The 23,119-nt window shown below is 44.6% G+C and overlaps 1 protein-coding gene across 1 annotated transcript; it reads right to left on the bottom strand.

The window, feature by feature from the left end:
• Nucleotides 1-15,108: 15,108 nt before the first annotated feature.
• LOC126990632 (uncharacterized) lies at nucleotides 15,109-22,836 on the bottom strand. The gene is made up of 5 exons (XM_050849315.1): nucleotides 21,929-22,836; nucleotides 21,177-21,347; nucleotides 19,966-20,082; nucleotides 19,537-19,720; nucleotides 15,109-15,170 (listed from the first exon to the last, which is right to left on the bottom strand). Exons 1-5 carry the CDS (start codon nucleotides 21,989-21,991, stop codon nucleotides 15,109-15,111), a joined length of 597 nt encoding a protein of 198 aa, XP_050705272.1. The 5' UTR covers nucleotides 21,992-22,836.
• Between the last annotated feature and the right edge of the window lie 283 nt (nucleotides 22,837-23,119).

Here is a 23,119-nt window from a genome sequence, read left to right as displayed (position 1 = left end):
ATGGCCATAGAAACGGGATACAGAGCCAGAAGAAAATCAAGTGTGAAAAAAATTTAAAATTTTACTCTAAAGATAAAATCAAAAATCAAAAATCTGTTCCCACAAAATGTGAATATATAATCGAAGTTTCATTGGTAATTTTTCAAAGTGATTGACTTAAAAATAAAGCCATAATCAGAAACAAATTGAAAAAAAACGCGTTTTTACCTCAGTGCTTTTAACTCATTCACCCAATCTCCATGAAATTCACTATACACTCCTTACTAACACCAACAAACAACTATAATAAATTTCAAAACTATTGGACCTACCAAAAAGAGGCTGTAGGGGAGGTAGTGCACACTCTTAAGAGGGGCAGGGTTTATGGCGTAACTTGAAAATGCATCAACGCAGACTAAGATGTAATTATGACCTCCATTAAAGGAGCCGTCGATTCGCTATATTTGATCTCGAGTGATAGGACCTCCAGGGAGAAGATGCAGTATTGTCAGCCAGCCAGATAGCCGTAAGGTTTTCCCGCAACAGCTCGCTTGTAGATACTGGAATGCCTGGTTTGGTTGCCACCAGCGTTAACTGACGACCCAGAAGTTCAATTTGACCAAGATCTCTTTGTTTACAAAACGAAATGAGTGTAAAGCCTGAGGGGATGCGCTTCGTGCATACTTTCCCGTACAATGTTTGAGAAATGAGTATGGAGCTAAGGCCAGCATGTCTGCCCTTAATAAACATTATACGTCATCATTATGTTACGCGTAAAAGTTATCGTCATATACTACTACATAGATTTATTTTCTGATAAAGATCAATTTCCCTGTTCTGGGGTCTATAATGTCCTTATTAAGTATTACTTTATTTTTGCAGCTCTGGTGTCTTGAATGGGATGATGTGTTGCACTGCAAATTTAATAAGAACTGGTTGTAGAATTGGTCACAATATTTCGCACAAGTCGTCAATTAGCTGTGTTTTCCCAGATCCTGACGCACCGGCCACAAATATCCTCCTCCCGCTCGCGGGGAAGTAATCGATAAGGTCTTCCTTATAACACTCCCTTCCATGGCAGGCAAAAGTCTCGCCATGAGTGAGCGTTTTTTGCTGGCCCACTGACTTTAAAAGAGAGGGTGGGTAGGTGAATGTGCAAGACGATCGTATTGAGCAGGTTTTCTTCTAAAGTGATATTTTCGTCCACATTGATCCGTCACTACTGCCACTGAATCTATAGCGTTCTTCAACTTTTTATACAGAGGTCTTCGCATCATAATAATTGTTGGCCTCCCACCCCAAGGAGGTGGCTAAAATGTTCACAGTTTCCATAGCAAATCGCGTGAAGTTTATCATGTCGTAATAGGTGGAGATAGTCCACGTTTATGTAACGGCGGAAATTGCATTTACCTGGCGAAGGAGTATGTGACCTCATCCGTGACGAATATATCATAGTAATGATTAGAATAACCAAGAATAGCCGCCAATCTGGGCTTAAATAAATAAACCTATTTTTGCAGAATTTAGGATTACCGCAGCCATCTAGAGCGTTTGCAGTATACAAAATTTTAGTCCAACCCAGTATTCCGCCTTCCATCAAAATAATCCTTGTAATTTGTAAACTCAAACACCCATTTAAAATAGCTGCCAGTATGTATTATAGTCAGCCACAATTGCGCTTATCATTTGCTCGTTATTTTTTCGGTGGAGACAGCGAGCCTCGCACCGTTTTCCTGAGGCGTCATTGAGCGTTTCTGTGTAAACTTCACCATGGCTTTGTCTCTCTTCGATGGAGGGGTGGTACTTTCTAGGAAAAAAATACCGTAAGGCAAACCTGATAATCTCGTCAGTGTAATTTAACGGTATGATTTCATTTTAAATGAACTGCATGCCACTGGATAAAGATCATGCTATCCAGGCTTTTCAAGGTATATTATATAGTTCGTCCGCGCCTTTCGTCATAAGCGAGGATAAAGACTGAGTTTGTTATGGCTTAGGCTTAGCTTTTAAGTAACAGATCAATGATTGCTTTTACCGCGAGCTTCCTGTCGTTACAGCCACTCAAGTGAGCTCTTCGTCTGAAACTCAGCCCTGGTGGGGAGGGAATTCCAGCATTCTCGGGGGTGGGGAGGTGAGGATAAACACCTTTGAGATGTTAATGCACAGCCTGATTAAGAAAGAACAAAAAGCCAGACTAGATTAAGGTAATATAATATCTCTGTCATACCATTTTTTTTCCACTATATTTCAATAAAGCCGTGTATAACCCATCTATTTCTGTCTGTCTCTCTTTCAATTAGGATTTCCATTTTAGGGAGAAAAAAAAGGGTAGACATGGGTGGGTTTCATTAGCTTCTTTTGAGCCTGTAATGGTGTGAGGTTTGTAATATGTCTTTTTTTATATGATTGTGTGTTTCTTGTTTTAGGCTTAGTATGTATTTAGTCTGGATTAAGAAAGAAACAAATTAGCCTGGGATTAAGAAAGAATCAAATAAAAATAGGACTAGATTAAGGTAATATATAATAACTTGTCATATTCATTTTTTTTCCACTATATTTCAATCAAAAATGTAAAAATCTACTTTTCCCATTCCTACCCCCTCACTGAAAAAGATAATCGATATAACCCAGTCAATATGAAAATCACCAGTAATGACACACACACACACGCACACACACACACACACACACACACACACACACACACACACACACACACACACACACACACACACACGCATTGTTTACATGCTGGCAAACTGAAAAATCAATAGCGGGTGAGGAGAGGGAGGGTAATATGTAAATTTCAGACTGACCGCCCAGTCACCGTCATGAGGGGTGGGAATAAAGGGGGACACGCACACACATGCTGGCAAACTGGAAAATCAATCACAGCGGGAGGGGAAGAGGGAGAGGAGGGAAAAGGTAGCCAGCAGCCTCCGCTCAATGGGAAGTCACTGCTCGCGCTAACCGATCCCCTGGCAGGAGGGTGACGCCCGACACGAAAGTGCGAAAGCGATCACCTCAACCGATCCCCCGGCAGTGAGGGCGACGCCCCGGCACGGCGCGCGGAAAGGAGGCCCCTGCCGATCCCCCGCACTGGGGCGAGCGACGCCCAGGCACGGTGCGCGTAGAAAGGATCGCCCCTAACCGATCCCCCTGGCAGGAGTGGGTGACGCCCCGGCAATAGTAAAAGGACGCCCCCAGCCGATCCTCCGCACTGGGGCTAAGGACGCCTGGCACGGTGCGAAAGCGACGCCTCAACCGATCCCCCACCGGGGCGAAAGTGGGACGCCCCTTAACCGATCCCCCGGCAGAGGAAGGCGATGCCCCGGCACGGAGCGCGAAAGGACGCCCCTAACCGACTCCCCGGCACTGGGGCATGAAAGGATTTTCCCTGTAAGGAAAGGATCGTACCCCAACCGATCCCCTGCACTAAGAAAGGACGCCCTAACCGATCCCTCTGGTTAGGAGGGTGACGCCCCTGGCATGGTGCGAATGGAGGCCCCAGCCGATCTCCTCGGCACTGGGGCGAGGATCGCAACTGATCCCTCAAGCACTGGGGGCGAAAAGGACGCCCCAACCGATCCCCTCGAACAAGTCACCGCTCGCGCTTAACCGATCCCGGCAGGAGGGCGACGCCCCGGCACGAGCGAGCGATCGCCTCCCAACCAATCCCCCCGGGCAGGAGGGTGACGCCCAGGGCACCTCCGGGGTAGGGGAGACACGGATGGCGTGGAAGTGTGTGGGTGGGGGAAATGGTCACTTGGGTAAGCCACCCACTACCTGCAGTAGTGGGAGGTCCTCGGCGGCTGGCTGGCTGGCTGCCCGGCCGGCAAATCTAACGGTATAAAAATTTTTCGACGTCATTTTTGGTGCTAATTCTTGATCATGTTTGGTGAATTTTTGGTCCGTCACTGTCGCCAATACCTACTGACTACTACCCTTCTGCCTCGAAGTCAGCCGCTGCTTTTCCGTGATCTGTCTGAGCGCAAACACCGCAGCTCCTGTCATAAAGCCAAGCCTCCCATCCTATTGATGCTTCTCATATTTCTTCTTGTCCATTATTCTTTACCAGACCTTCACTGTGGGATAGTGGTTTTGACTATCATCTGTAATCAACGAGCTTCTGCTTCCTACTTCATCATAGACAGGACGATAACACTATCTTGATTCTTTTAATTAATGCTCTCAGGTCGTCAATCTTCTAAATAAATTCCACATGACAAGTCTGTTTCAGCCCTTCGCTAGTCTCCTGCCTCCCTGAGGCTCGAATATTATTATATTCTTATATGTACCTCCATAAATTGTGCCTATCTGAACAGAACTCTCTCTCTCTCTCTCTGCCCACCTCAAAAGAGCTAACTCTGCAGTAGAAATCCGACAAAAACTAACAGAAATACAACTATCAGATTGATGGCATGTAGAGAAGCCTGGCTAAGCTTTTTAAAAATCATTTTACTCACTAGCAGAACACATTCGTTCCTTTTGTATGGAGAAGCTGGGGCAACACTAACTAAAAGCCCACCTGTAGTTTTCTTAATAGAAGGAAATTAAGCACGCACATCTCTCTCTCTCTCCACACACACACACACACACACACACACACACACACACACACAGAGTTGTGCCACAATTATCTGTTAATATCACTGTTTCCAGGTTAACGTCACTATTATCTTTTAAAAAAAATATTGATCCCGATGCGTGTGTGTGTGTGTGTGTGTGTGTGTGTGTGTGTGTGTGTTTCAATCAGTGTGGGCACACCCTGCGAGTGTGCATCGCCCTCGCCCACTCCTTCGATGCCAAGTTTTTCCTCTGGAGGGTCCTCCTCCTGGCAAGTCTCCCCACAGGTGACCCTATCTATACCTCTCGGCAAGATCCCATTGACTTGCCTCAAACACGAACTCTGTGGGCGTCCCTGGCCCTCCTCCACCTCGAGGTTATCTTTTACAGAAACAACCTGATGAGCTCATGCCACATGTCAGTTGCCTGTATAACTGGAGTTGGCGTTGACGGCCTATGTGGGTAATTTACGTATACAAATCAGTCTCTCACAGAGTAGTCACTGGCTTAAATACAATTATCTCCAGCGATATTCCCATGATTTCTGCGTAGACAACCTATTACCAAAAGTCATCAATCTGCCTCTCCAGTCACCATTTAGTGTCCATGTCTCACACCCATAGAGTAAGACAGGGGCACAAGGACTTGAAGATCCGGACCTCGGTCCTCCTGTAATAGGTATCGATAGCGCCATGTACTCGTGCTGGAGCGAGTCCATAAGCGAATGTGATAACAGCAGATTCACATCTCTGTTATCTGTTGCAGGAAAGATACCTGTTACAGAATCACTTCTCGATTGATTAGCGAGCCACATAAGTTCTCTTCGCAAACTCAGTAGGCGGTGGCTGAGTGGTTAGCGTGCGGGCCCCTGCATTCACCGCGCCATGGATAACGTCGGTCTGAACTCTACGATACCCACCTCTGGATTTTTCAGTCACTGCCGAGTATCGGCATTTACCCACATGCTGGGCCCTGAAGACCACCCAGAACAACCCGGACTTAGAAGAAACCGTCATTGTCCAGTGAATCAAGAATGAGTTCCAAAGGGCAGCATGAGCCAAAACATAATTATACTATAAAATTTGCCTGCCCCATGATTTGGCTTGGGCTGAATCCACCAGTCCTTGAAGAAAGCCTTCCTGCGCTACAGGCAGAGATGTTAAAAAACTGGGGCTTAGAAAAGAAACTGTAATGTGTATATTCGACATAGATAATCTTCCAGGTAGCTCACAAAAGATACCAGAGCCTTCAAATTAATGCGCGTTAATTTCATGAACTTACATTTCCTGCCCGAAATCGTGCCAAATGTATTTCTCCTCCGACTAACCAAAAAATCTCTTTTCATTAATAGAAATGTCAAAACCTTGCTTTCTAACTTCTTCCTGACTTCTGGCATCTAGCCAAAAACATCCTCCTCCAACTTCACTTCTTCATCTTTCCCTCCATAATTCCTCAGTCCTGGGATTCTTGGCAACACTGTCAGTCCTTCATCTATCTCTAAGGCTGAACCTTCTCTCAACCTCTTTTCTAAAAAAACCCACTCTGGACGATTCTGGCATATTCCTACTCATCCCCCTCTGACCTCTTTATGCCCAGCTTATAAAGATTCTTCCAAATGATGTTTTCTATGCCTCTCTCCAGCCCTCAATCCTCAGAAGGTTATGGACCTGATGGAGGCCTCCATTGTCTCTTAAAAACTGTGCCTCCGGTGCTGCTCACCCTGCCTGGTCAAACTCTTCGTTCTCTGCCTGTCAACACTTCTACCTTTCCTTCTTGCTTGGAAGTATGCTCTCACACAGCCTGGAATCCAAGAAGGGTGATTGTTCAATCCCCTCAAACTATCAGTCCTATTGCTTTTACTTCTCTTGTTGTCATCGAAAGCTTTGAATCAATCTCAACCGTAGATTCACAAAGCACCTTTCCACTTCTGACCTTTCTCTATCTGATCGCCAAAGGTTCAGTAAGGGCGCCCCTACTGGTGATCTCCTAGCCTTCAAACTGGACTCTTGGTCATCCTCTCTTAGCCAAGTTGCTCTGGTGAAACTTTCATATTGGTGCTGGACATATCAAAAGCTTTGATAGGGTTCTGCACAAATCTTTGCTTTCTAAACTACCTCTCCCACGGTTTCTATCCTTCTCACCTTTATCTCCAGTTTCCTTTCTGGACTGTTCTATTTCTGTGTAGACGGTCACTGTTGCCTTCCCCTAAATCTATTAACAGTGGTAGTCCCAGGGTTCTGGTCCTATCTCCCCACTCTTTTTCTAAGTTGTTCATTGATGATCTTCTTTCAAAAACGAACTGTCCTTATCCATTCCTACGCCGATGATTCCACTGCATTATTCAACTTCTTTAATAGAAGACCCACCTTCAGGAACTCCAACACTGCTGGAGGCTGCAATTTCTTAGCCTCAGACCTTACTATTATTATTTCCGATTAGGGCAAGAAGAACCTGTTCAACGCCCTTTAACACAGTCCACCTATCCACTCTGACACAATCTTCCACACAACTATCCCTATTCTTTGACAACACCCAGCTATCACCTTCCCTCAACACTACAAACATCCTCGGTCTATCCTTAACTCAAAATCTCCAACTGGAAACTCTATATCTCATCTCTTACTTTCAAATTCCAGCTTCCTCGAGGCTGGGGCGTTCTGAAAAATTGTCTCCCCAGTTCTTCTCTCCCCTTATTACAGTTGCTGTCCATGCAGGGGCCTTGTCCGCCCGTGTATGGAGAGGCATGCATCTCATGTGGGGGGGCCTCCACTCACACAGCTCTTCTGGACAGAGTGGAGGCAAGGCCTTTCTGTCTCATCGTAGCTCTCCTCCCTCATACTTGGATAGTCTTCTACCTCTTGGGGTTCTGCCTGCAATGTTGCTCTCTCTCTTTTCTATCTTTCTATCGATATTTCCACGCTGGACTGCTCTTCTGGAACTGTTGCTAACTGTATGCCTCCCTCCTCCGGACCCCCTGCTGCAGCCTGCTGACTTTCAATTACTCATGCTCATCCCTATACTGTCCAAATCCCTTATGTAAGAGTTAACCAGCATTCTAATTCACTCTTTTCATCCCTCACGCTGGTAAACTCTGGAACAATCTCCTTCATCTGTATTTCCTTCCTGCCAGTTTTACGATTCTTGAACTTTTCAAGAGGAGGGTATCAGGACACCTCTCCTCCCGAAACTGACTTTATCTTTCGGCCACCTCTTTGGATTCTTTTTTAGGTTAGCATGAGTATGAGGCGCTTTTTTTATTAATGCTTACTTTTGTGCCCTTGAGCTGTCTCCTTTGCTGTAAAAAAAAAAAAAAAAAGCAAGGCCTAAGAAAGTGTACGTACGGAACAAACAAAGCACTTTCTACTGACTTGGGGCAAAACCTCATATCCATGCTGGGTCCATAGAGGCTCTGGTGACTGTTTGGGACAAATATGGACTGACCCTAAAAGTTCCTCAAGATTCTGAAAACTCCCAAATTGACATTGAGGCGGCTTGAGTATATATTAGGCGGCACGTTCAGTCTTCGTGACGAGTCTAAGCTCCCTCAAGTCTAAGACATCGTTAGTGCTTGGTCTCCAAGACCTTGTCATGCGGACAACATTGCTTCAACTTTACCTTAGCTATTTGTTGTTCTGTGGTGCTCTGACCTGCCTCATAGTTCGGTGTCATGCCTCACACTTACACTAATGAAGAAAATGAGCGCAAAGCCGAGTGTGGAGTGAAGGAGGGGGGAGCTATGGCGGCGTGACGGGAGAGGTCTTAGGGAGGAGGGGGTAGGAGTATTGCAAGATAAGGCGAGGAGAGGAGGAGAAAGGAGTGGATGGTGATAGAGCTTGGTTCACCCTCTTTAGACTGGTCGATAGATGGGTACCTGGGGGAAACCTGGGGGAAGGTAAGCTTGTGGTAACCTGACAATGTCACGCTCTCTGTCTACCACCACTGGCTAAAAGCCCTGTCTCACATCAGCCAGACTTGTTATAGTAGGATATCAATGTATTATTATTATTTAATATCATCATCACGAATTCAGGGTATACAATTGCTCAATGGAAAACCAATTTGACAGATAGAGATCACGCCACCTTATAGGAATGTCGTCCGTCAGTGTTTAGCTGTCAATTCAGTTTTGTATACCTTTCGCACTCCGATGTGGTGCGGATATCACCTTGACATACGTGAATTAATTGTAAATAATTATTTTCCAACCTGTAACCTCGCCACTCCTTCCACGAGAGTCCGACCGATTATTGACAACGACAGTCGCCGCTCCGTCGCTTCTTGTACATAAAGGCTACGAATGAGCACCCGCCTTAAGGAAGCTGAAGTCTTAATCAACATCTCTTTAAACGCCCCCCCTGACAAGCCTCCCGTTACAGACTCCTGGCCACGACAAACCAAACGACCTCGGGGGTATACGCGAGGTCTTGGGTGTGAAATCTTGATGAAGGGTCGCATGTTGTCGTGGAAAGACTATGTGCGTGACCTCTTTCTGCGTGAAACATTTCACACCCAATACCTTCGTGTTCCTGAGTCGCTGGGTTGTCGGGTTGTACTAGAGTCGGCACAGTGTGAATGGGCTTAACCCTATTCGTTCCGACCCGGGCCAATATCGGTTGCCCCCCCTGAGGATTTTTTAATAAATGATCATTTTTTTTATTACCATGTTTAAAAGAAAAAACAGACTCTACTGATAAACGTAGAAAATACCGTAGATTAAGATGCGATATCGTACCAACCATAGAGCCTCCGTTATTCTTGGGAAGTAACACGAATATTTAGAAACACCGACGCGAATCATTCTTGAAGCTAATGGCTAAGATACGCTGTGAAAAAAACCAACGTTCAAACGCCTCCGATGATGATGATATTACTGTTATAAGTATTAATATAATTGGGTATTGTATATAGTGCTATAATGCATGTTCTGCATCTTTATGCGTTAACAAAGCTTTGCTGGATATTACCTAAACAGACCAACAAATGCAAGCTAGGGCTGTAATAAAAAATGATATTAAAACGTACACAGCCCAAGTTGCATGAGAGAGAGTATTCCAACGGCAGTTGGCGACACGAGCTTGTGATTATGGCGAGAAGATGACGAATTATGGCACATACAATACTTATTTTGGACACTACCATAAGGTGATAACTGTGTCTCTGTACATATGTTAATTTCTTTGTACTTTGGCACAGACAATTCCTATATATAGCTAATAAAGAAAAAAACGTACGTGCTTTGGAGTCAGAGAGAGAGAGAGAGAGAGAGAGAGAGCCTAAGTACATAGCTATTTGACCGTTTGAACCTAGCTCCCTCTCTTCCATCTTTCATAGATATATATATATATATATATTAACCAGGCAAATAACGATGATAATACCCAAAATAGCCATATCAGTGCCAGTTTCACTTGCTGCGAAATATTCATGTCATTCATATTCAGTTCCTTTCTAATATACAAATATACTCTTATCGGCAAAAAAAAAAAATTAGCGTAATAAAAACATACTATGGAAAGATGGAAGAGAGGGGAGCTAGGTTCAAACGGTCAAATAGCCTATGACTGGCCTCTCTCTCTCTCTCTCTCTCTCTCTCTCTCTCTCTCTCTCTCTCTCTCTCTCTTCTATATATATATATATCTATCTATATATCTATCTATATATTTATATATATGTCTATATATATATATGTATATATATCTATATGTATATATATATATATATATATATATATATATATTAAAATACTAAGTGAAAAGATGGAAGAGAGGGGGAGCTTAGATTCAAATGGTCAAATACTATGACTTATTCCTCTCTTCTATATATATATATATATATATATATATATATATATATATATATATATATAGGCTTAACCAGGCAACAATGGATTTATACATCGGTGTAATATCAAAGCCAGTGTCACTTGCTGGTGAAATATTCATGTCATTCATATTCAGTTCCTTTCTCAATATAAGTAAATATACCTCTTACTTCGGCAAAAAAAAAAATACTTATAAATCATCACCCCTCGGTAAGTGGTTTATTTTTGGGGGGACCTGGATGCATTGAGAGAGAGAGAGAGAGAGAGAGAGAGAGAGAGAGAGAGAGAGAGAGAGAGAGAGAGAGAGAGAGAGAGAGAGAGAGAGAGAGAGAGAGAGAGAGAGAGAGAGAGAGAGAGAGAGAGAGAGAGAGAGATTATTTTGGGATATCAAGACGAATAGGAAAGGAAATTTAGCGTAATAAAAAATTACATGAAAGATGGAAGAGGGGAGCTAGGTTCAAACGGTCAATGATCATGACTGGCCTCTCCTCTGACACCTCTCATCATCAACGCCACCATCACGACCACCATCATCACCATACCCATCATCATCATCACCACCATCAACATCACCACCATCATCATCACCACCATCACCATCATCACCACATCATCATCATCACCATCATCATCACCACCATCATCACCACCATCATCACCACCATCATCATCATCACCACCATCATCATCACCTACATCATCATCATCAGCAGCACCATCATCACCACCATCATCATCACCACCATCATCACCATCATCACCACCATCATCATCACCCACCATCACCATCACCACACCATAATCATCACCACCATCATCACCACCATCATCACCACCATCATCACCATCACCACCATCAGTCATCACCACCACCATCATCACCCCCACCATCCTCACCACCATAATGATCACCACCATCATCAACAGCATCATCATCACCATCATCATCACCACCATCATCATCACCCACCACCATCATCACCACCATCATCACCACCATCATCATCACCACCATAATCATCACCACCATCATCATCACCACCCATCATCATCACCACCATCATCATCACCACCATCATCACCACCATCAACACCACCATCATCATCATCACCACCATCACCATCACCACCATAATCATCACCAACATCATCACCACCATCATCATCACCACCACCACGCTCACCATCATCACTCACCACCATCATCACCACATAATCATCACCACCATCATCATCACCACCATCATTAATACCACCATCACCATCATCACCACCACCATCATCACCACACTGTATCATCACACCATCACCACCATCATCACCACCATCATCATCACCGTTCACCATCATCACCACCATCACCACTCATCACCATCATCACCATCATCACCATCATCACGCCCACACGCTCATCATCACCATCACCACCATCATCATCACCACCATCAACACCACCACCATCATCACCACCATCATCATCACCACCATCATCATCACCACCACCATCACTCACCACCACCATCATCATCACCACCACCACCGTCATCATCACCATCACCATCATCACCACCATCACCATCATCAGCACCATCATCATCACCATCATCATCACCACCAACATCACCATCATCATCACCATCATCATCATCATCACCATCATCATCACTGATCAACCATCATCACCATCACCACCATCATCATCATCACCACCATCACCATCATCACCATCACCACCATCATCATCACCACCATCACCATCACCACCATCATCATCACCACCATCATCATCACCACCATCATCACTATTACCACCATCATCACCACCACCATCATCACCACCATCATCATCACCACCATCATCATCACCACCATCATCATCACCACCACCATCACCACCAACACCAACAGCACCACCATAATCAACAACAACATCACCATCATCAACATCATCATCATCATCATCATCATCACCATCATCATCACCACCATCATCATCACCACCATCATCACCACCATCATCATCATCATCACCATCATCACCATCATCACCATCATCATCACCACCATCATCATCATCACCACCATCACCATCACCACCATCATCATCACCACCATCACCATCACCACCATCACCATCACCACCATCATCATCACCACCATCATCACCATCATCACCATCATCACCACCATCATCATCATCACCACCATCACCATCATCACCAAAAGGAGGAAGAAGAGGATGAAAGAAGAGGAAGAGGAAGAAGAGGAGGAAATAGAGGAAGAGGATGGGAGAGGAGGAAGAGAAAGAGGAAGAGGAGGAAGAAGAAGAGCAAAATCAAGAGAAAGGAAGAAGAAGGATGAGAAGGAAGAAGAAAAGGAAGAGGAGAGGAAGAATGAGGAAGAAGAGTAGACGAGAAGCTAGGGAAGAGGAGGAAGTAGAAGCAGAGGAAGAGGAAAAGGAAAAAGAAGAAGAGGAAGAGGAGGGGGAAAAGAGGGAAGAGGAAAAGGAGAAAGAAGAGGAAGAGGAGAAGAAGAAGAGAAAGGAGGAAGAAGAGGAGGAAGGAAAGGAGGAAGAGCAGGAAGAAGAGTAAGAGAGGAGGAAATAGAGAAGAAGAGGAGGAAATGAGGAAGAAGAGGGAGGAAATAGAGGAAGAAGAGGAGGAGGAGATAGAAGAACAGGAAGAGGAGGAAGATGAAGAAGAAGAGCGAAGAAGAAGGAAGGGAAGAGGAAGAAGAGGAAGAGGCAGAAGAAAAGGAAGAGGAAGAAAAAAGAGGCGAGGTGAAGCTATGAGAAAAGGAAAAGGGGAGTGAAGAGGAGGAAGAAGAGGAAGAGGAAGAATAAAAAGAGAAAGAAGAGGAAGAGGAGGAAGAAGAAAAGGAGAAAGAAGAGGAGGAGGAAAGAAGGAAGAAGAGGAAGAAGAAGAAGAGAAAGAAGAAGATATAGGAAGAGGGAGGAAGAAGAAGAAAGAAGGAAGAATAGGAGGAAGAGGGAGAAAAGGATTTATTTCTTGAGAGTTTCTTTTCACTCATTATTCACTATTGCTTTACACCATTGATTAGGTTCCAGTACCCTAGTGTTCACGAGCAGTTATTGTTGTTCGTGAAAATCACACACGATGCTGGCTATGGCGAGGGCGAAAAATCTCAAGGGGTCGGAACGTATAGGGTTAAGTGCTAATGCAGCGGAGATGAGCACTGATACATGCGCAGTTATTGCGCATGCCCTGACTTTTACCTCACTCTTTTCTGCTTTGGCTGTCCATCGAAGTTGACAGTCTCGCCTCCTACGTCATCGTGAATGCTTCTGACTCGCAGGGAAAAATGGACAACTTCCTCAACGACGCAAAACCAAGTTCGCCAAAAATAGCTAAAGACCGACAGAAAGTTTGAGAAGAAAATAAACAAATTCATCTCTCTCTCTCTCTCTCTCTCTCTCTCTCTCTCTCTCTCTCTCTCTCTCTCTCTCTCTCTCACACACACACACACACACACACACACACACTGCATACATAAAGGTGCACAAGTGCTTGAATAATGTAATTTATTCGAAGCAACGACTCTCAGCCACGTCTCTCCACCCCGCCCGTGTAATAGACGCTGCTGTTTGCAACAAACCTGGCAAACCGTGCATCCCGCAAGTACCACCCACCTTTATTACCAAGTCTCTAGATAACTTTCTTTCAAGCGTGCTTTATTCTTCTTTAACCTGTAAAACAATTTTCTCATTGACTGATTGTTTAATTCTGCTATTAAACCATTTGTGGCTTTATTAGTGTTAATCTGCTTCGCACAAGGGGGACAAATGTGTTCTTGCTGAGTGAGTAAGTGATTTTAAAGCTTAGCCAGGCTTTCCATCTACGTTTTCTTGCCGTCATCTGATAGTTGTATTTAGTTAGTTTTTGTCGGATTTCTGTCTGGAAGTTAGCTCTTTTGAAATTGGGCACCTTTTACCTTTTATTTTCAGTCACTGATGATTGAGCTTCTAATGTCGACGCGCACTAATTCTATGATCGCAAGAACCGAGGTGTTCTCCTACCGTGACATTACTGACCAGGTTATCTTGGTCGTTATAACAAGGTCGAGTATATTATTTTGTCGAGTTGGTTCAGAACCATTTGGCTGAGATAATTTTCTTCAGAAACTGCTGATCATTCTATGTGACTCCGCCTTCTGTACCTGACAGTGTCGCAGTCGATATGGGGAGGCTAAAGTCTCCTAATATTAGTGACTCGTTGCTATTAAGGACTGGCCTTAAGACGCTGTACATTTCAAGGTCGTCATCGAGTGATTGCTCGGGAGGTCTGTAGGTGACAGATATATTTAAATTGACTTTTGCAATGTTTACTCGCACGCACCAATGTTCAACGTTACTGTTTCTTTTGGTGTTTTGCTTCAACGGGTTGTAAATAGCTTTTTGACAAAAAAAGGCGACGCCACCGTCTCTGACGGTTTGCTACTGATTGGTTGAAGAGTCTGTAGCCAAATTCTATGTTGCATTCGGAACTTAAATCAATATATGTGGTGTCGATAAAATGTTTCGGTTATAGCAATTATATCAAAATTTTCATGTTAGAGCAAGACATCTCAGTTCATCAAATTTGTTTCTTAGGCTACGCGCATTGAAACTAAGGATTTTAAGTTATCTAGAGGCTTGGTAATAGAGGTGGTGGTACTATGGGGTCACGGTTGGCGTGGGTTTGTTGGTGATGCACGGCGTCTATTTACAAGGGCGGGGTGGAGGGTCAGTTTTTGATCTGGATGGTCACGTACTGCTTCTGTTGAGGAGCCTGAATCTGGGGCTGCCCTGGATGGGAGACAGGTGTAATCCGGGTCCCCTGTGGAAGAGTGCCTCACTTTATCTTTAATACAGAAATTGTCCCAGTATGTGCTGAAGAACTCCACGTCAAGCTCCCTCAAAGAGCTCGTAAGGCGGTTGTTTAGGGGCTAAGGCCTACACTGAAGAAGTCCTCCGCCCAAGTCCGTGGTAGAACTCCTGAAATACAATGTTAGGATTTAGACTTTATACTGCTGGATGAGCCTACTTTGTACTTGTCCAGAGTTCCTCAGATCAAATGGTGATGTCGTTCGTACCTGTGAATAACAAACAGCAATCATTAGTAGCTCTGGGGAGATAAGGGTCCTCATGCAGTTATATCGTCGATCCCAGCACCAGGATAGCAATAGTTCCGTCTTCGACGAAGAACTCTGCCGCAGAACTCAACGACCTGCTGGCGAATTCATGGAGTCACCCACTCAGGAAGCGTTGGGTGCTCTCCTGCTCGTCCTCCCTCCTCGAGAATGGCAAACCTGTTGGAAGCAATGGACAGGATAAATCGCTTGTCTGGCTGGTTTGGCTCCTCCATTCACGACGGTGAAGCCATCATGGCGGTGCCACCTAGCACCCTCCCGCTGCGTGGTGTTGTCCGCTGGTGTCGACGGTACCGCTGAGGGCAAGTGGGGCGGTATGGAGAAGGGTTTGGCACCACAGCAACGTGCTAGCCTGGATGAATTCCTGCAAGCGAGGTTAAAACAGTGCGAGAAAGCTCTATTATTTTTTATTCTGACCTGCTTCCATCTTCTCTTCTTGTTTCCCTGCAGCCTTTATCTCGAGATGCTGCGTGGTGAGAGAAAGCTCATATTTTATGCTGACCTGCTTCCATCTTCTCTCTTGCTCCTGCAGTCTTGTCTGAGATGCTGCCTGGTGAGAGAAAGCCTGTTATTTTACTCTGACCTGCTTCCATCTTCTCTCTCTTGCTCCTGCAGTCTTGTCCGAGATGCTGCCTGAGAGACACAGTCGACAGACAACAGAACGCCCTGTAAAAGTGAGCTGGTGCTACAAAGTTACAAGTACTGCACTTCTCTCAGGCGCCATCTTAGCTGAAAGTGATTAATGATTGCCTGAAAATGAAAGAGATAAAACACAGAGTGAAGGGGATTAGGAAAGGTAGTGGAGGTGAGTGAGAGGGGGTTAGGGAAAGGAGGTAAAGTGGGAGAGAGGAGTAGTAGGAAGGGATGTGAGGTGAAAGTGAGATCAAGGAGGGTTAGGGAAAGAGGTGAGGGAGGGTGAAGGGGTGGGTAACAGGGATGGGAGGTGGTGAGCGAGGGGGAGGGCCACAAAGCATGTGGAGGCAGAGGGAGGAGTACGAAGGGCTAATCATCTAGGGGATTTGTAGTGAGGAGAAGCTAGAAGGGAGTGTGAGAGCGAGGGTCGGGGGGCTTAGGTGAGGTGGAGAGGAAAAGGGTAGGAAGGTTAATCCCTTTCCAGGGGATTTCTAAAGAGGGTGAAAAGGTGAGGAGGAGCAGATTGAATCCTCAGGGAATTCCAAGGGTGAGGTGTCGACACACCCAATCACGCGTGAAAACACTCGAACACAGCAACACACTCTCTGAAACACACGAAACACTCAGAAACTCAAGCACAAGCACGATTAAACACCTCAAGTCACTTGCAAAACACTGAAACACAACAGCACACTCTGAAACACTGAAACCCACGCGTAGAACACCTTTGGAAACAGCCAAATCACACGTAAAAACACCGGAAACACAACACACCGAAAACACTCTGAAACCCACGCAGAACACTCTGAAACAGCCAAATCAATACGCAAAACACCGAAACACAACACACTGAAACACTCCTGAAACCCACGCAGAACACTCTGAAACAGCCAAATCACTCGCAAAACACCATTGGTGTAAAACACAACAACACACTTGAAACACTGAAACCCACGTAGAACACTTCGGAAACAGCCAAATCACACGCAAAAACACTGGAAACACAAATCACAGTGGCAACTGCTACAGGCAGACACTCTGCAAACCACAAACGAACACACACTCAAACACGTGTCGGGATATCACAGGCAAATACACAAGGGTCCACAAGCAAGAACACACAAACACACGTGAAAGCTAACGCAAACCCAAATAGCACAACAAAACACAGGGTTGATAAGGCGTGCAGCGCGGTAAGCTAGGCTGTGGTGCGCAGCTGGGAGGATTAATCGTCCGTCTCTCTGTGAGAGGTCAGAGTGAGAGAAATGAGCTAAGCATGCTAGGGGAGAGCCGCTGGTATGATTCGGACAGTGGAGGATGGTCCGGCCATCGCACTTATTGTAAAGTGTATGGAACTGAGTGCTGCGAGATTTTGTGTGTGAATGTGCAAAACTTTGCTTGCCTTGGCCCACAAAGGACAAATCCACGCCCTCAGAGCTGTTATCATATTTCGATGCAATTCTATTTTATGTTTTTCTGCATCTCTGTATGTAATATTTTCAGGGTGTATCATAAGCTTCCCTGCTTCAAAACGTGCCACCTAGCAAGATGTAAATTATTTTGGTGACGTAGGATGCACGGCATTTATGAAGGTATTGCTGCATAATAAATTCACCCAGCTCTCAAAGTGTTGGAAAAAAAGAGTGTGACCACATTGGCTTTTTAGTCGTGATGATTCGGATTTGGTTGATTTTTCATGATTTCAAACTTATATGAATTCTAAACATTATAGAGATCTTTCCATTTCAGTAATTCTGTTTAACAGATCTGTAGAGTTCATAGAAATCTTCGATACCCAAAGATTTGGACGGCATTATTGGCCCCCTGCGCCGCGCTTTTTCAAACACTAGCACACGGTCTCAAGGCGGCGAAGACAGGGCCAATAATGGCGTCCAAATCTTAGGCTGTCGGGACTCTATCTATCAAGGACTTATACAGATCATGACCCAGAAACGGGTAAATGGTGAAAAGGCTATTAGTGTCATACGGTTATATAAAGGTTAATTTGGTTGATTTATATTCAGATATTATGTCTTGTGAAGAGAAGGAAGCTTATCAATACCAAAAATTTGATGTTTCTTGTAGTTTTCCTTTATTTATTTCCCCCAAATATTGAGAGGATACTTTGTCCTTATATATAAATGTTTCTTTGTAGAAGATATAATCTTGTTTATTAGCCAATCAAACTTAAGTTATATTATTATGGACGAGTATCATGGGAGTGTCCGTACCCATCTCCCCATTCTCCCAGGCCGAACCACGGGTGGGGATGGTTCGGACGATTGAGAAACTTGTCTCTTTTCACCACCTGTTATCTGAAAACTGAAATAGCTACGAGTGTCATATTAGCAGCCTAAAGAGCCAAAAGGATGGAGGAACATTTTTGAGATCAAATAAAATTACACTATTACTTCTAAACTTTTTCTAAAATATATTTTCTAAAAAAGTGTCCGAATCATACCGGCTCTTCCCTACACATTACATTGCAATATTACTTAATTTCATTAAATAATTCAGCAATGAAATAGAAACTTGTATTTTCACGTCAGAAGTTTTATTGTAGACTTTCCTCTTTACATGTTATTTGTGGAATAGTTACCATCTATGTGTCTACATCACAACTTGTGAAGTTGATGCACAGAGGATAGGCTAATAACATGGAATACGATTTGTAAGTGAGTGTAAGGTTGAATAAGAATAACAGTGAGACTTTGACATTTTTTATTGTCAAATTAGCACCGAAAAGTTCTAGAGTGATTCCCATACTGAAGAATTCAGCCAGGTTTGCAGTAGTGGACACTTACAGAGGGGAACCTGTTGTGCAGGACAGGGATTGAAGGTTGTGCGCCCAGCACCGTCTCGTTGCAAACTGACTTGGTCCCATGTAACGGACCCCGCCTTTGAAGGCAGCGTGACGTCATTGCGCGAATCTGACGAGATTTTCAATGGAATTGACCATACTTGTTATAATTAGACTTTGGTTTTACCATTCTCGGTCCTGGACCCAACTATCTCGTAGCAGTTGGAGCGGTGCTGCCAGTCCACTACTTTGTGACCACAGAATGGATTGACGGCTCTGTTCGAAATCTTGAAGACGAAACAGTCCATAAGTTGAAAGTATTCCCAGAAGACTTTGTAACTTCGTATAAGCTCTGAAAAATATATATGATCTTGAATATCCATTATGTTAAAAAATGTTGCCTACAGTTTGACATTCTAGTCAGTCCAACTGAATAATAGAAAAAAAAGACGTCGCATTGTCTTCAGGAATTTATCAGTCAAATGACGAGTAAGAGGAGAAACAACTTGAGATTAGCCAGTAAAAGACGCAGCAATCTGTAGCCTCCGTCTGGCAGAGTAGGGCGGCCCTTCCCAAACAGGAACACTACCTATAAGATTGGGGTCCATGTGAATCTCCATCGCTATCATCTTGACTTTCTTCAGCAGGTTGGGAGTCTTCCCAAAAACATCCCCAAAGAAAGCGACTTCGGATCCCTCCACATCAATCTTGAGGATGTCAATGATGCTGTTGAGGTGGCTGAGCCCCGCGAGGATGTTGGCGTAGCGGTCCACCTGCGGTGCAGCGATGGTTGTCACGGGCCTGGCAATATCTCTCTCTCCTGTAGGTATGTATGTATGTATATTAAATGTAGCTGCACACAGTAAAATGCATCAGGTCGTGCGTGATTGGCTGCTGGGCTGATGGGAGGAGGAACATTGAGAACAGGAGATGGGGAAGTCAATTACGGTGTTAAAAATTACTGGCGGCGGAGACGCGGAGTAGGCTACGGCGTTGGGCCCCGGTTTAACAGCCTTACCTTCTTCTTGGCCTGCGGGTCAGTGTTGGTGAGGGCGCCGATGCCCAGGTTGAAGAAGCTGATTCTGGCGGTGCGGTTGTGATTCTCCTTTTTGATGGTTGGGTCGAAGGCAAACACCTGCAGGAAGTCGGCCGTATGATTATGCGATTATGGACAAGTCGGGGCTACACAGCAGACACAAGGCACAAGAGAATTAACACATGGGGCCAGGCGGCCTACACATGGTAGCTCCCGAACACGTGATTTGCAGTCACTTTCTTGTCTATAAATATCTCAAGTCTTAAATTGAACATTTTCATCGCGTTTCGTTAGTTAAACATCTGCTTAATATGTTCCATTTATTCACACCCCAGTACTGTAATTGGCCCCCTCCTTCCTGAAGCTTATTTTTCCAGTTTGTACCCACCGCTGCGGGTCCCAACTTCTCCGTGTGAGGACCCATCAACGCCGCCTTTCTATCCACAGACCCGTTTCAATCTTTTAACGCTTCATAATTCCAAAACAAGAGCGAATTCTCATCATCTGCTCTGAAATTTCTTAATGGACTCTTTCATGAAATGTTTGGAGCTAGCACTCGTCCTTCCTGAGTAGTGACCGGCGTACCTACTATCTGTATCAGTCTGTTGCTTTAACTATCGCACTCTCGGAATGTAATGGCACTCTTGGCAAACTTCTGTAGAGTGATTGGCAGCTACGGGTGAACGGCGTATGTGCTGTTTGTATACGTTTGTTTGTTTTGACTATCGCACTCTCGGAATATAATGGCACTCTTGGCAAACTTCTGTAGAGTGATTGGCAGCTACGGGTGACCGGCGTATGTTCTACTCGCATCAGCGTTAAGTCGTCTCACACTTGAGAATATCACCGCTCGTAGCAAATTACTGCAAAATTACAGGAAATGAATCTCGGGCGTGAATCTCAGACGGCATGTGGCATTAAGGTGCCTTCCGTCTGGTGTACTCTTCCTGCAACTGTGGCCGCCTAGGAGGGGAGCAACTGGACCTTTCTGGAACTGAATTTATTTTTTCAGCTTTTTGTCTTTTTATAAGAAGATATTATTGAAGGCGCTTTTCCTCCTTTTTTTTAATATCAGTTTGGAGTTGTCTACCGTCCAAAAATCCCAGTACCAGTTTTTATTCCCTGGGGATTGGGATGCCGACCACCTTCCTTTTCTATTTTTTTTATCAGAAATAATCAATCAAAAAACTTACCGTGCAGCCCAGCTTCCTATCGACTTCGTCCTCGAATGACCAGTCTCCCCCAATGCCGAAGGAGAAGACCAGACATTTCAAGGGAGTCACTTTGAATTTCTTGTCCACACAAACCCATTTCTCGCCGTCGGTGTAGCGACTCTTGCCTAGCAAACGGCCTCCCAGCATCAGCTGTTGAAGACAGAAGTATGGCATGACTCGGGACTACATTGGGATCTTTTGCTATTAACTCCTTCCTCTATTTTCCAGAGCAACTTCGTACAACCTAACCCCACCGTGTGAAGTCCTAACCTCACTAAACAACGTGACCAAACCCCTCCAAGAAAAGTAACCCACCCTCACTAAGTAACATAAGCTCACTACATAATGTAACCAAACCCCGCCAAGTGAAGGAACTGAATCTCACCCAGATACAGTAACCAAACTCCCCCAAGTAAGAGTAATGTAACCCCCAAGTAAAGTAACCTAACTCCATCATGTTGCATAACCAAGTTTACCAAGCACAGTAACCTCAGAGCTCCAAGTAAAGAAACCTTAAACCCACCAAGTAAACTACCCCGACTCTGCCAATAAACTGACCTACCTTCGTCAAGTAGGGTAACCTGCTATCACGTTAAGTAGTTGTCAAAATGCAGCCATGCAGCGTCTGCTGCTGTTATTGTCGTTCTGTATTGCTCGTGTTGTTCCGCCGTCCTCGTTGCTCGTGTCGGTGCAGTTGCTTCATTGTCAAGGCCACGCGTCCGCAGACTCACCTGTGTGTCGCAGCGGACCAGCGGCGTTTGGATGTAGTCGAAAAGCTGGCTGAGGTTGGTCATCTCCCGCAGCGCACACTTCTTCTCCCCTTGAAGGAAAGGGGAGTCACAGTCATGTTCGAGAGTTGCATTGGTAGTCTTTTAAGAATCACTAGTCCACTTTGGAAGCTGAATTCATCTAACTTAACCCATTTCTGCGAGTCCCATCTTTACTATGTTCAGTAGTTAATCGGTATATCCATCGCTAATTGCTTTTACCCAGTTTAAAACATGTCCAAATATATGTGTCGTTCTTCAACACACACACACACACACACACACACACACACACACACACACACACACACACACACACACACACACACACACACACACACACACACACACACACACACACACACACACACACACATATACACACACACACACACACACACACACACACACACACACACACACACACACACACACACACACACACACACACACACACACACACACACACACACACACACACACACACACACACACACACACACACACACACACACACACACACACACACACGGCTGTCAGGGCCGGTGCTGTCCTGGGGTCGGATTATTGTATTAATAAAGACTAGTAAGGGTACTCGCAGGGGGTCGCCTCATGCGATTACTTATCTGAGCAAACTACTTGCAAGACCTCGCGTAGGAGGAGGAATTACACTTTGTTCTTTTTACTATTAGAGGCCGAACTATAGCCTGTGTGATGAACATTTGTGTTGTACAAGTTATTCTGTATTAGTCATGTTAACAAGCGTATAAATTCTAGGTTTGTTTAACTAGTTCGCTGTATTTAAAAGGAATATGGGCCGACTAGTCAAGCCGCTGCACGCCACCCTCCACCCAAATGTGCTTAAGGGTCTCGCACACCTCGAGTCCAAATTTCACTCAATTTTGACCATTTTCACTTTTATGCTTTATGTGTTCCCTTAGGGTAAGAGAGTTATGTAGTAACAGGAAAATCCATTTATTGGTCCCCATACCCATTCCACGCCCCTCCATCCCCCCCCCCTCCCCCATATCAAAATTTTGCATATTTGCTTTATTGTAATATACTAATACTTAAATGCATCCCAAATATATATTGTATTCATCCACTGGGAAACCCACAGCGTGGAGCTTGGTACAAATATAGTGGATCAAGTGT

The sequence above is a fragment of the Eriocheir sinensis genome, unplaced genomic scaffold (genome assembly GCF_024679095.1).
Source record: "Eriocheir sinensis breed Jianghai 21 unplaced genomic scaffold, ASM2467909v1 Scaffold1827, whole genome shotgun sequence".
Classification (NCBI taxonomy): domain Eukaryota; kingdom Metazoa; phylum Arthropoda; class Malacostraca; order Decapoda; family Varunidae; genus Eriocheir; species Eriocheir sinensis.
Note: the sequence above shows the minus strand (reverse complement) of the source record. Positions and strands in the feature narration are given on the sequence as shown.

Bases quoted from the DNA above. Each gene is read 5' to 3' on its own strand.
- LOC126990632 (XM_050849315.1), bottom strand. From the start codon at position 21,991: ATGACCAACCTCAGCCAGCTTTTCGACTACATCCAAACGCCGCTGGTC. The intron at 21,348-21,928 runs GTGAGTCTGCGG...TGTCTTCAACAG, and splicing joins TGGTCCGCTGCGACACACAG to CTGATGCTGGGAGGCCGTTT. The intron at 15,171-19,536 runs GTAGTGTTCCTG...TCTCCCATCCAG, and splicing joins CATGGACCCCAATCTTATAG to GGCAGCCCCAGATTCAGGCT.